This window comes from Alosa alosa, chromosome 14 (assembly GCF_017589495.1).
Source record: "Alosa alosa isolate M-15738 ecotype Scorff River chromosome 14, AALO_Geno_1.1, whole genome shotgun sequence".
Lineage (NCBI taxonomy): Eukaryota > Metazoa > Chordata > Actinopteri > Clupeiformes > Clupeidae > Alosa > Alosa alosa.
In genome coordinates, this window is record NC_063202.1 from 17463758 (window position 1) to 17477742 (window position 13985).

Below are 13985 nucleotides of genomic sequence, written 5' to 3' on the forward strand. Positions count from 1 at the left end.
TGTTTTTCATGCCCGTCTCATTATGAAATTAGTTTTTTTTGCCAAGGTTTGTGGTTGTTTGTCTAAATAACGTAAACTGAAATGTCATTGTAAATCATCAAATGACAACATGGTAACAATCATTGTATTCAAGCAATACACATTATGAAATGATTAAGTCTGATGATCTTTTTTTAATGGTGAACAATTTTCACACATGTTAAAGAACACTGTGTAAGAGGTTAGTGCAGGTTTGTATGATTGAAAAAAAAAAAGGATATCTTAGAGAGAAACAAATCACCAGCACATAAATTATTCAACGTTTTTGAGCCTTCACATTTCTATGAAAAGCTTGACTGTAACACCACTGTTTTGTTTAATCTGTACATTTAAGATAAAGTTCACTATAAATCTAGATTTTTTTTTAATTCAATACCCAAAATATTCTGGTTCACATAGTGCTCACAACATCATTTTAGTTATCTTTTCCCCAATATGAGGCCTACCTCTCAGATGTTGAGAAAACCTACAGTAGCCTACTATATTCTTCCCACCTAACTTAAACATTTTCATAATAGGAATCTATTAAGTTGAGCACAAAGCAGCATCTCTCAGTGTTAATATCTCAATAACACAATTTCCTGTCTATGATTCTTACATACAATATATGAAGCATGATAGCAAACAATGTATGCTACATATTAAAGGAAACAGCATTTGCTATATTTGAGGCAGAGTCAGGTAACAGCTTACTAGATATGTCAGGTGAGGAGTTAGCTTTTATTTGGGATGGATGGGTTAGACGGGCACATGATGACATGCACATGCATTGTGATATACCCTAAATAACTTATTATTTACAGTAGCCTACAAGCACAAATGCCATCAAACCCCTTTGAGGTCTACACTGACAGCGGCACCATACAGGAAGGGCTCTTCACTGTATCCACTATCACATGTTAAGACTATATAACTCTGCAGGGTAAACCGGATTAGGGCTGATACTATTGCAATAAATGCACCGAGGTAGCCATTTAAGATAGCGAAAATGAATACAGCCAATAGCCATACAGTTGCTGAATGACGCAGTCGATGGTGAGACATGGGTTAGGAGTGTAGAGTATTGTTTTGTTATTGAAAATTGAAAATGAAGTGTAAATATGCTGTGATACAAACGGTAAAGCAATAAGTAACCCTAATTGAGGATGAATTCAATGATTAATACGATTCTTTGTTTTGTCTCCAAACCCATACCTAAGATCCTGTGATGTGCATAGGAATGCAGTTGAGGGATGACATTGAAGAATAAATGTGACACAAAGGATGAATTGACAGACCATGACCATAACCTATTTCTTCAGCATAAGTGGTGCCTCTAGGTATAAAGGCTGTAAAATGTCGGGGGAACACACACAAGTCATCTATATACCAAATTTGAATCAGTGTGTCAGTGACAATTGCCAACAAAAAGGTCAGCTCGAACCTAAGGAACACAGTCCTTGTGATGAGTCAGACATGCAGGAAGAGGAGTTGGGAGAACTTCCTGATCCAAGGAATGCAAGGCTGGAGAAGTGAGGATAGTCTGGAAAAGTCCACAATCCACAAAAATATGGACAACAGGTCTCAGTCAAACAACTCTAACCCCATGACAGCCCTTGTGGTGAATAAGACATGCCATGTAAGAGATGTGGGGAAACTTCCTGAAAAAAGGAACATAGGGAACTGCATGACCGGCCAAATAAAAAAGTTCCACAAGTAAAGCAACATCCACAATCCGCAGCACATTATGGACAAAAAGGCTGCAGTCCCAAGAGTATTTGTTCCTGGGAAAACCAGCAGCCCACTGTCCACTGCAGTCCCTCAGTTCACAAGTGATGAGCCTTTTTACAGGTGCACAGGGAGCTGAGCAGCTGATGTCAAGAACCCAACAATCTAATGAACAAGATCAAAAGTCATACTGTTGGCAGAACATTCTCACCTTGGAGAGGCACCTGGGATCAGACTATGTGATCTGAGGTCCATGTGATCTGGGTGTTCCAGCAATCCCATCAGATGAAGTATCCCTCATACTCATATTGACCTGCATCATTCTGCTTCTACTGTGACTGTTCAGCTTTCTCTGTCATATGTTCTGGAAAACATCTCGTAAAGTTTAAGAACAGCAAATAAGAGCTAATCAACCTCTACATTTTCTGTACCACACTATGCATCTTTCACTCTCCCATCTGTTAATAGAGGACAGGCACAATGGTGAGTCCAACCATTTTCGGATCCCTCACACAAACTTTATCTTTCCTTCTCAGATTTACACATCCCTCTCCTCTCTCTCTCCCTTCTCTGCCTCTCTTTCCCTTTCCACATATAGTATCTCCCTCACAGCTCCGATCCTAGTGGAAGTTCAGCTTGTCTGAGGTATACACACTGCAGATGTCAGACGTGTCCATGTCCAGTGGTAATGTGGAGAAATAGTCCTTCTTGCCGTCCTTGTTCCGGTTGACCTTGCTGAGGTCAAACTGAGCACAGTGCTCGGAGGAGTGGAGGCAGTCAGAGGCCCCGACCAGAGAGAAAGATGTCTTCCTCAGACTTTTTGATTCCTGAGGAGGGGATGAGAGAGAGATGGCAAATGTGAGGGAGGGTTTTATCTGTGTCTGTGGTATGTTTGTTTGTGTGTGTGTGTGTTCTAACATTTATATTACCTCATCGTAGTAGTGTGCACGTGGAAGTGTCTGTATGTGTCTGTATGTGTGTGTGTGTGTGTGTGTGTGTGTGTGTGTGTCCATGTGCATGGGAGTGCAAGCATGTGCATGTGAGTGAGTCCACATGTCCGCTACCTGGCTGAGTAGGTTCTGACTGGGATCCGTTCCTAGTATCTCTGTGCCTCTGACTGGCTCTGGGGAGTCTCCATAGGCTCTCTGAACAACAGGAGAGTAACCCTGCAACCACAGAGCCACACACACACACACACACACACACACACACTCAGACACTCACGGCAAAGAAAAAACGGCTGAGCAAGCACAAGCTATTGCAACCACAGTCCATACTGTAGCTTACACTGCGCGAGGGACTGGGGCTCCATTGTTTGGATGACCTGATTTTGTATGGGGAACTGGTGTAACTGGTGAGGTTGAGCTCACTGTAGTCCTGTGGACAACACAAAGACAGGATTACATTGGTGTCAAATAAATCACACAACTGCATAGACCATACAGAATAAACATGGAAAAAAAAAGAATGAGATGTACATTATAAAATGTCTTTTTTACAGATGTTCTTTTTAAATTGTACAAAGAACAGAACAAGTAGGTAGTGTAGGAAAAGACATCTTTTCAGTGCCATTTAATATAAAGTAGAAAATATTACACAAACACTCACTTGCATACATAATCACACACATATGCATACATGTACAGAAAAGCATACACAAATACACATACACACACACACACACCTCAATGTGTACTCTTGGGGGGACACCGGCAGTGGTGGCATTGCGACGATCTCTCAGGCCACTGAGTATCTTGGAGACACTGCAGCTGGGGTACCTCTTCAGGAAGAGGATGACACCAGCCAGAGACAGAAACATGCCCGAGGGAACCGAGATGGACTTCATCACAGCTCTCCATCGCATATGCTTATCTAGAGACACAGAGAGGGAATGAGAATGGGAAGTCCTTTATCACACAATAATTATACTATGTTATATACAGACTAATGAAAAGAACTAACACTTTACTGCTGTGCATTTTTTCACACTTTTGTCTTTTCAATTTTGCCTTTTCTAGCAAACACATATGAACACATGCCATCAAAAAAAGACAACGGGGGTAGCTTACCAACAACCCTCACAATGTTCGTCGACACAAGGTTCCCTTGGCCATCGTGCATTTCATAAATGCCATTGTCCTTCTCACTGAGACCTGCCATGACAAAGTAGAGGCCTGTGCGGTTCTGCTCCAATGAGAGTCGCCCGCGGTGCCACAGTCTCTCCTCCACGATCTCCCCATCCCGCAAAAGGGTGGTGGAAGAGTGGGAGCGGGAGGAGGAGTGGTCGGGCATGAGGCGCAGCTGGGCCTGCCTGAGCGGTGTGTACAGGCGGATGTAGAGGGATTCCTTGTTGAAAGCGGTGATATTGGACCAGTGGGCTGTGGAGGAGAGAGAAAGAAAGGAGGGATGAGAGAAGGAGGAAGAGAGGTGAAGAGACTACAAATAAACATAGAAGACATAAAGAGAAGCAAATCAGCATGAAAACTAACATGAAGTATCTACTCCTGTTTCTGCAAAACTAACCTGGCAACACTGAACACTTGGGTCTATTTAATGGCAACCACCACACTGAACAGTAGGCTGGCACATGAACTGAATGTGCATGGAGTATCAAACATCCTCTATGGCCATATCAAACATCCTCTATGGCCTTATCAAACACCCTCTATGGCCTTATCAAACACCCTCTATGGCCTTATCAAACATCCTCTATGGCCATATCAAACACCCTCTATGGCCTTATCAAACATCCTCTATGGCCTTATCAAACATCCTCTATGGCCGTATCAAACATCCTCTCTCATTCAGCAGTTCTCCCTCCTGCTCCTGAAGGTTCCCTGACCTTTGTATTTGTCACTGCTCAGAGCAGATATGCCAGACTAACGTCACTGTGATTATGATGTTCTTGAATAGCTTCGAGCAGTGAATGTGCAGCTAGCTAATCTGATTAGCTTAGTCAGCTTCGAGCTCAGAGCAGGGAGTGGTGGAAACAACATGGGGCTGGCTGGCTGGAGGAGCAGGACTGATACACATTCCTCTAAGCACAACTCAGTGCCTAGGCTCACTCTAAATAAAATTTTCTGACTCGTCAGGCTAGTCACCTTGTTGCTTTATTGAGTTATGTCAAAGTGTGTTTATATCTAATAAACCTGGAGTAAACTATAATATACATAAGGATTATTATAAGTAAACAGCACCAAAGCAACAGGAAATATCACTTGACTGGGTCAGCAAATCATTTTGTGTAGGTTTGAAAAGAGTTTTCCACCCTCATGCCCCTTTACAAGCAGAGTCTCTCTCTCTCTCTCTCTCTCTCTCTCTCTCTCTCTCTCTCTCTCTCTCTCTCTGGACTCTCTCTCTCTCTCTCTCTCTCTTTGATCTCTCTCTCTCTCTCTGGTCTCTAGTGTCTCTCTCTCTCTCCACTCACCCTCACCCCTGATCTCACCCCACCCTCACCCCACTCTCCCTCTGCCCCATGTGCTGTCTTTCACTGGTTGCCCTGGTCGCTAGTGTCGGTCCAGCCATGGACCAATGGCAGGATGGGAAATGGAGAAGTGGAGGAGGAGAGAGAAGGGGGAGGAGAGGGAGAGGAGGAGAGAGAAGGGGGAGGAGAGGGAGAGGCGGAGAGAGAAGTAGGAGGAGAGGGAGAGGAGAAGGGAGAAGGGGGAGAAGAGGGGGAGGGGGTCTGAGAAAGAGAAGCAGTATGGGATGAGGAGGGTGAGGGGGGCAGAGAGGTAGAGGAGGAGAGAAAGGAGGGGAGAGTGGAAGAGAGTGAGGGGTAAGAAGAAGAGAGAGATGGGGAAGGGGTAGATGAAGGGAAATAAAGGGGGCTGAGAGGGTTTAACTCCAGGCTTGCTCCATCAGCTGGGATGTCCAGTTTAAAGGTCTCGCCATATGTTTTATGGAACTTCCTGATGCATTCTGAAAGATGAGAATTGTATTATGCAGAAAGTGAGGGACACAAACAGACAGACAGAGACAAAACATAACATTCCATGACTTCACATGCAAGGCACACAGACCTGTAACAATAAGCTCAACCGTCTCAATGGTAAAGTCGTAGGATTTCACAGCATAGATGCCTTGATCTCGATGGGTGACGTCCCTCACCAGTAAAGTCTGGTCACGAGTCCATTCATATCTTGGATCCTTTACCTGATCACAAGTTAGTAATACATGAATCCACATCAACTGTCTTTCAAGGCCTTATTTGGTGCTCTGTTATGGGGTTGGTTACTCAGTGATCTGAACTGAATGTAAACAAAATTTGAGGATTCACAAGACACACACACAGGCACGTCTCACTTACAATATTATTCTCAAGCAATACCCTCTTTGGTTCAGGGGGTGAGCTAGGAGTGAATGTCACTATCCTCGACCTTGAGAAGACGGGTACTTGGAAATTCTTCCCTGAACACACAACCTTCCTGTCTTCGTTCCAGCCTGCAAAAGGAGTGAGACTAGTAAGTCTGGTTAATGAAGAGAAGGATGGGGAGGTTGAAGTGAATGTGAATGACTGTATTGGTTGTAGTGTAGACTAATACTGATGTATGAGATGGAACAGTCATGAGTTCATTGTAGCAATGAATTACTGAACTGAATGAGGTGGGGTGATTCAAAAAGAAAAACACAAAAACCGACAGTAAAGGGCTACTCATTTACAATGGTAACTACTGAGCAATGACGAACACGATGGGGTAACATGATGGTTTAACATTCATATTTGAAACATACACGTACCCAAAGAATACCCTACACAAGGAGAGAGAGAAAGAGGGGGAGGGATTGAGAGAGAGAGAGAGAGAGAGAGAAGAAGAAGACGACGATTAAATCGGCCTTGCTTTTCCAACAACGTTTAAAGTATGTCGTTTGCTCTGTCTGCTGTGCGTTCATTCATACACACACGCTGCACTAATAACAAGGGAATAAAGTAGATAATACGTAGGCCTACCCATGCAATGGTGGGTACTGAGTAACGTCAGTAGAAGCAATAGCATCTTCTGTGGAAGCACATTAGCACAACCAATTAGAACACAATCCATGCTCAACGGTGAGTTTATTTTTATTTGGTCGGCTCATCATCACATAGCCTTATGAAACCAATTTCAGAATGCTTCCTTCAAATAAAAGAAATGCGGACTATCCTACCTGCACAGCAAATAAACGACGTATCCAAATTAATATAGCATTCAACTCAGCAGATTTTGGTATCCATTTTTTTTTTTTTTGGTTTGTAGACCACCAATGCGTTGGGATGTGTCGTAAACAAACAGCAGCACACAGCACCACGCCGTCATTGTAGTAAGCCTACGTGCGACGTAAAGCGGGACTGGACAGCGAATTTCAAGAGGACTCCTCTCCAATGTGATTAGGAGACAGTCCTCTGGCCAACTAAGGGTACTGCAACTTAGTGATAGAAAAACAGATCATGAGTGGCTACTACCTGGTAATAATAATAATAATAATAATAATAAAAAACAGGTAAACAGGTCACCAGTTTGAGGTGGAAAATGGGGAGTGAATACATGAGACTGTGGGATGATTAGTAGACTGATAAGCCTGGTTGGGAATTTAGCCATGACCACAGTGAGTCAGGTATGGTATGCAGGTATGTTTTTCATCCAAAGAATGGCATCTCTTACACAGGGTTCTTGCAGGTTTTAGTAAGTCAAATTGAAAAAGCCTTAATTTAATTTAAGGATAAACCAATCACACTAACCTTCCACACCCAACGTCTACAACCCAACTGCATTTTGACATTGCTCACTCACTGGTATACTCAATCACGTGCCAAATGCCCTAAACCTTGAGTCCAAAATTAAAAGTATTATTTATATTAAATAAATAGGCTAAAACAAACTTGCCATCAAATAGAATAGATTTAATCAAGGAAGTCAAAAATGAGACTGGAGTTGAAACTGGGTGTGAAAGTGTGTTTTGGGTGGACATGCATCTCTCTGCACTACAACACACCGAACCAACGTTCTGAAGGCAGCGTTCTGCTGGTTTTGTTACAATTGTAGCAAAGACGTTAGAGCTCCGCTTTGCAGGCTTCGACTCAATACTTGCTACTTTACTTTGTAGCCTAATAACTTTCTGCGGCCAGCGTTTCTGGAAATTAACCATGGTAAAATAGTTTTTAGACCTGGCTAAATGAAATTTAAGACCTCGGATGAAAGTCTGGGCGTTTTTAAGACCTCGTGGGAACCTTGCTTACAGCACAGTGTCCCGTCACTGCACTGGGGCATTAGGATCGAATTTTGGGCAAAGGGAAGAGTAGCACCTAGCCACCCACCTGCGTCTAGATTTCTAGTTAGCCAAAAACACCATTTTCAGCAGAAAATTAGTTTCCGCCTTAACAATCTTTGATACTAAGATGTGTTAGGTTACGTTAATATTTGATGTAGTAGGCCTAAGAATATAGTAGTTGATTTTCATCTTGGGATTTAACAGGGAACCTGTGCCCACGTTGTTGGCTTAGTAGCCTACTTTACGAGCTGATGTCCGAGTCCCGTTGAGGCTGGACTGTCATTGGCTCATCAGCGTTCTAAGGATGGCGCTTAGCGACAGGTCAATTCTAAAGACTGGTCTTAACAAAGACCAACTTAGCAGTTAATAAGCAGTCGTAGCAAAGAGTTGGTGCAACCGGTGTCTGCTGTCTGTGCCCCTACGTCATAATGGTGAGGTCACCATTATGGGCGAAAATCGTCATTTCAGATCACTTGATGCATCTTCACCTTAGGACTCACCCGCTCGCTTCTCAGTAGCCTAGATATTTGGCTTTTGCTCAGTAGATTATATTTAAGTTCTATACAGTTTATTTTAAATTAGCTCCTGTCGGCGAAATTTGAAGTTCAATGGATTTTCAAAAGGAGTTCGGAAAACTCCATGCAGAAAATGAGGAGATGAAAAAAATTATGCTACAGCTCCTGATTTTACGGCAGGAGCAGAATCAGAAAACGATTTGTACCGCATGTGTGAGTTCCCTCAAACATCTAAGAGCCGGTGTACAGTTTTATATAGCCTAAATTATAACTAAATCTAATATTCAATGTTCCCTGCACTTCATTTGGCATCTATGCTGAAAGGGTAAAGGTCAATGTTTGTTTTGATGATGGGCATCTATGAAGTGACCTTTCCAGGTCAAAGTTGAAAGGATACAGCTTTGGTCAAATCTGACTATCAGTCACACTTTTTGGGTTAGTGGTTACCATAGAGGTATTAGAACAAATTATGATATTGTTCATATAGCTACTTTGTAATGTTATTATAATATAATATCATTAATAATGTAATAATATAATGATGCCTTAGTTATTTACTAAATAGTGCACTATAGTGAAACAGTGAAGATTTCAAACGCAGCATGGCGGTTGGGCAGTTGTGTGTCAGAGGGTGTAGATGGTGGCCATGTTTGATGACATGTTGCCTCTTGCCTCTCTGCAGCCTCATCTTCTGACCTTGCCCCACGATCCCACGTGTTGGGGCCCACCCCAGCCCTTGCATGCCAGTGCGGCACCTGGCCAACGGAAGCTGCTAGCCCCCATACCCCCTGCATCCCCCCACCACCAGCTGCAGCGGTCTGTGAGGTCTACGCTGAGACCCCTGAGCGCTCAGCAGGAGTGCCAGGCTCGCAAGGAACTCCTGCAGGAGGTCCTGGAACTCGCTGAGGAGATCAAACTTGCCAGTCTCAATGATGCTAAGGCCTCGGACCAGACAGGCTGCTCTGTGGGCAGCCTCAGTCCTGTGGATCGCAGGACCCCGCCGGTGCCCCGTACTCTGCCCTTCCTCAATTCGCCCATTGCCCCTGCTATTCCCGCCCCCCCAAAGACAACCAGCCACAGACAGTTCCAGAGTAGACTACCCCGTCTCAAGAACACCATATCACTCAATGGGGTCACTGCTGTGACAGGTGAGTACTCTCTCTTATACTCTCTCTCTCTCTCTCTCTTTCTCTCTCTCTCTCTCACACACACAGTCTTTATTAGCCTAATTAAATATCAGTGCAGATATCAATACAAATAACAAAGTTGTTTGCCAAGGCAAATGTAGACAGGATTTCAGACAAACATATTTGACCTTTGACCTCCCAGAGCAAAAGTCTGTTGAGTCTCTGGCAGGGAGGCAGGAAGAAACGAGGGAGCATAAGGAGGTGAAGAAGAGGAAAGTGACTGAGGCGAGGCATACAAGCAAGACCCAGCCGACCAAGAATCTGCCAGAGTTGGCCAAACTGCGCCCACTGTCCTGTCCTGAGCAGGCCCTCCTGCAGGCCTTTACGGTGCTCAGCGACGATGACTGGTGGGAGTATAGCTTAAATAGTCTAGGCTGATATATCAACAAATGAAAGGCTTTTTGCCAAGATAGGCTAAGCTATTACGCTATCCAGACAAATCGTAGGCTTTTAGCTAAGATAGATTAGACTATGTGATATTGATGTTAAAAGAACAGCATGCCTTTAGAGTAGATAGTCTAGGCTATGCTAACACATAGGATTTACATGGCAAGAGTTGGTAAGTAGCTGGAGATGGAATACTTGAACCAAGTCCATGTATTACCATGTTCCTCTGATGTGAGTGTGTTGTTGGTGCTGCTGCAGGGGGAAGAAGATCGAGGCCCTGATCTCCATCAGGTCTCTGGCTCAGCACCACGCCAACGTGCTGCTGCCCAGGCTGCATGATGTTTGTCTGGCCGTCAATCAAGAGGTGAGAGGCTCTCTGCTGGAAAACATTCTGGAGCACATGTTGTATCTTTTGTCCTGTTTCAAACTAGGCAATATCTATTGAAATGCTTTAATGATGCTACCAAAGAAATGATGTTACCTTTGTCAGTATTCTATACATGTCAAGTCAAAGTGGTGCAAGCTGTCATTCTAATTCCCTCCTCCCAACCAGGTGAAGAACCTGCGCTCAGTGGTGTCCCATGCTGCCATGGTGACGCTGGCCCACCTGTTTGCTCACCTGGGGCATGACATGGATGCGGAGGCCGAGGGCGCAGCCCGGACACTGCTGCTGAAGGCTGGAGAGTCCAGCAGCTTCATGAAGGACATGGATCTGGCCCTGGGGTACATGGTGTATAACACCAACCCCATCCGCAGCATGAACGCTCTCATCAACGGAGGGCTCAGGTTAGGGGGCAGAGAAAAAGAGAGCAGGGTTGTACTGGTTAATTGCTTTCTAGTGCTTCTCAACTTTCTCTGTGTTACCTGGCTATGTAGATGTCTGTATCAGTTGTTACTCACCTAGTTTGTCTGTTGTTTCTCTGTCTCAGCTGTCTCCCCTGGATCTCTGGCTTATCCATTCTCTTGGTGTGACTCATTGGTTCTCTGCTTCTTCTTAGTCACAAACATACAGCCGTGAGGAAGAGCACTGCACGGCACCTGGAGAAAGTGACGGAGGTCATAGGGGCAGCTCGTCTCCTCTCCGGCAAAAACAACCTGACTGCCCGCTTCATCCATACTGCCAGCTGCCTGGCCCTTGACAACACACTGGAAGTCAGGTCGGGAGCCCTATTTTTTCTATGTTTCCTTATCATTTACTGACTGGCTTTGTATAAAAATGTCAGTTAAAATCATAAAAGTAAAAGTTTCTAAATTAGCCAATCAGCAACAGTTTCTGTTCTATTATGAGGTATCCAAAAGTCATCTCATGTCATACAGCAATACTGAATGTAATTATCTGTCAGTGCATGGCATTGAAATAGTGTGTTTACAGCTAAAATATAGTGAACAATTTGTGATTTAATATTCACTTTCCAGTAGTGTCCACAAAAGTTATAGCCTGGCTGACACCTGACTGATTATCAAATCTCCATTGACTCATCTTTCCTGTTAACAAATGTTTTATATATAGTTGTTAACTCAATTCCAAAGTCTCTGAGAATCTGCTGAGTAAATTCAAACATAGATTTGGCAGGGTTCTCCTAGGCTACATAAGTTACATTACATACTATATGAGATCTTTTAGGAGGGCCAGAGGCAATGACAAACATGCCATTTTTCCAATTATAAGTCAGTGTACCATCAAAATGATGTTAAAGCCATAATACTTATATGCTTATACATCATAAACTAATGAATCAGTGAATCAATGGGTGCTGATGTATTTTGTGTCTGAAACAGGAATCAGGCCCGTAACATTCTGTCTGTAGTGGCCTCCCATCCCGACCTCATCAAGATGGTGGAAAGGTTCGCCCCTCTGAGTGATCAAATCCGCATGAAGGACTTTATTAACAAATGCCAGAAAAGGTGGACTGGAAACATCACCGGACACCATAAACACTAAACACTTTACATTTATTTATCAAAGTGACTAGCTATTCAGTATTGTTTAATCTGTGAACATACAGTGTAAATTGTCTTGGTAATGTGCTGTTTTTTCCCCCGCCAGACCTTTGCGTTGAAGTGGACATCAGAGCCAGGCCGAGACCGCACCCACAGGGTCACAGACACACACACAACACCACCATGTGTGACAAAACACACAGACACACACACACACACACACACACACACAGACACACACACACAGGGCAGTGCTGTAGAGATACGCTAATGCACATCCTTTTCACACATAAAATAAAGAAACAAAAATGAAAAAATATGTTTGTCTGCACTGATTCAACTTTATAAAACTTTGAAACAATAAACAGTAATGAAGACTCATTTTGATCAGCTGAAAATCAAGTGCAAAGAGGTCCAACCAAAATGTTTATTATTTTTAATAGCCGACATACTCGTGGTGACAAGAAAGCAAAGTCCTTGAAGTCATTGGTTAAGAAACAACCCAGGTTTGATGATGTTTTAGCATAATCAGTTGGAAACAATAAATTATTTACATTTTCTTGAAAAAGGATTACGGGAAACATAAGTTAGATTGCTTTCCCTCCTACTTTCCACACCAAATCTTATTACTCCATGTAAATGCCTTTATGAATTTTCAGGGGAATTTCACCTTTAGGAGGACCCTGCGGAACCTAACAACACTGCTGCCTTATGAAGAAGCAGAAGCTTGCATTTTCTAAAGCCACCACCTGACGATCTTCTGTTATTCTCTTCCCCCTCCTCAGGTCCTGCTACTGTGATCGTGGCCGAGGTAGGGGTGAGAGCTATACCTATAAACTACGCTGGTCTTAACTCAGCGTTTTAAGTCCAACCTGATATATCTATAATCCATGTGCACCATCTAGGCTTAAGCCATCCTCTCACTAAGACTGGGCGCAAATCTCAGCAGCAGGCTTAAGGTCAAAATGTAAGCACTGTGTAGCAATCTGCCCCCTTACATGGTCAAGTGTCTCCAGCTAAAACAAGTGCTAGCTTGCTAACTACAAACAAGAGAATGATAGCAATGTAGTTTGCACTGTAAACAACTGTGAGAATTTAAAGGGGGGTATCATTCATGGATAACACCTTTTGTTAACAGCTTATTGTACTTTCCTAATCAGATATACTTTGAAACACTTTGAATAACATTAGGTAACTAGCCCAATATGTTTGTGTGCATAATAACGCTAAGCTAATGTTACATTAGATATATAATTGCCTTTCTTCCTGTCACTGCATTCCTAGCATCAACATGGTTGGTTGATTAACGTTATTTGGGATTGTATCCCTTATTCCATTAGGGTTTTATAGCGCTTTCAGTCATACTTTACATAGCCGTTTACGTAGGTTAAGTAATTCACGAAGCATTTTAGACCTAAAAGTAGCACCTAAGTCTGGGACAGCTTAAAAGAAGTCGAGAGGACTAACTCACTATTTAAGACCTATTCACAAACAGCTTTTTTGTGCTTCGCGAGGGAACAATTTTGCATTGTAGGCATAAAAGGGATGCTATAACGCCACCAACAACAACTACTCATTGTCAACATGTAAATTAAATGTAACGTTTCATTGTGAATCAAATGAAAATGTTCTCCTCTTTGCAAACATAGGTATATGGTGACAGATTAATTTAATAATGTTGCAAAGATAGCCTAGCCTACTGCATCTATCCGTAGGCCTATTAGTCCATGAGCCACAGGGGGTCGTCACTACCACTTGGGGGTAAATTCTCACTATATTTTTCTGAAAGCTACATCTCTGTAGTATAAAATGGTATGATAGCAAGTTGAATCTTGTAGCTTTGTGGCTATACAGGCCTTCAAAGTTGACCTCTGATTTGAAAAAAAAATTAAAAAATTCCACCGATTGGGAGCCCAGAAAATAATCCAAATCTTATTACTGATGCACATGTGGTGTTTGA

General features: G+C 43.0%; 2 protein-coding genes across 2 annotated transcripts; one reads left to right on the plus strand and one right to left on the minus strand.

Annotated features, from left to right (window-relative positions):
• Nucleotides 1-145: 145 nt before the first annotated feature.
• LOC125307657 lies at nucleotides 146-7994 on the minus strand. The gene is made up of 6 exons (XM_048263717.1): nucleotides 7964-7994; nucleotides 3816-4124; nucleotides 3431-3618; nucleotides 3034-3123; nucleotides 2811-2912; nucleotides 146-2573 (listed from the first exon to the last, which is right to left on the minus strand). Exons 1-6 carry the CDS (start codon nucleotides 7992-7994, stop codon nucleotides 2367-2369), a joined length of 927 nt encoding a protein of 308 aa, XP_048119674.1. The 3' UTR covers nucleotides 146-2366.
• A 464-nt stretch (nucleotides 7995-8458) lies between these two features.
• Nucleotides 8459-12333, plus strand: LOC125307357 (TOG array regulator of axonemal microtubules protein 1-like). The gene is made up of 8 exons (XM_048263288.1): nucleotides 8459-8723; nucleotides 9193-9658; nucleotides 9840-10044; nucleotides 10343-10448; nucleotides 10638-10870; nucleotides 11083-11241; nucleotides 11864-11989; nucleotides 12132-12333. Exons 1-8 carry the CDS (start codon nucleotides 8604-8606, stop codon nucleotides 12142-12144), a joined length of 1428 nt encoding a protein of 475 aa, XP_048119245.1. The 5' UTR covers nucleotides 8459-8603; the 3' UTR covers nucleotides 12145-12333.
• The last annotated feature ends 1652 nt before the right edge of the window (nucleotides 12334-13985 follow it).

What these genes read in the sequence shown, in the direction of transcription:
- LOC125307657 (XM_048263717.1), bottom strand. Translation starts at nt 7,994, where the DNA reads ATGCCCCAGTGCAGTGACGGGACACTGTGCT. An exon ending in GAACATTGTGAGGGTTGTTG is followed by an intron (nt 3,619 to 3,815) that starts GTAAGCTACCCC and finishes CTGTGTCTCTAG; the next exon opens with ATAAGCATATGCGATGGAGA. An exon ending in CCCCAAGAGTACACATTGAG is followed by an intron (nt 3,124 to 3,430) that starts GTGTGTGTGTGT and finishes TGTTGTCCACAG; the next exon opens with GACTACAGTGAGCTCAACCT.
- LOC125307357 (XM_048263288.1), top strand. Translation starts at nt 8,604, where the DNA reads ATGGATTTTCAAAAGGAGTTCGGAAAACTCCATGCAGAAAATGAGGAG. An exon ending in GTGCTCAGCGACGATGACTG is followed by an intron (nt 10,045 to 10,342) that starts GTGGGAGTATAG and finishes GTGCTGCTGCAG; the next exon opens with GGGGAAGAAGATCGAGGCCC. An exon ending in GTCTGGCCGTCAATCAAGAG is followed by an intron (nt 10,449 to 10,637) that starts GTGAGAGGCTCT and finishes CCTCCCAACCAG; the next exon opens with GTGAAGAACCTGCGCTCAGT.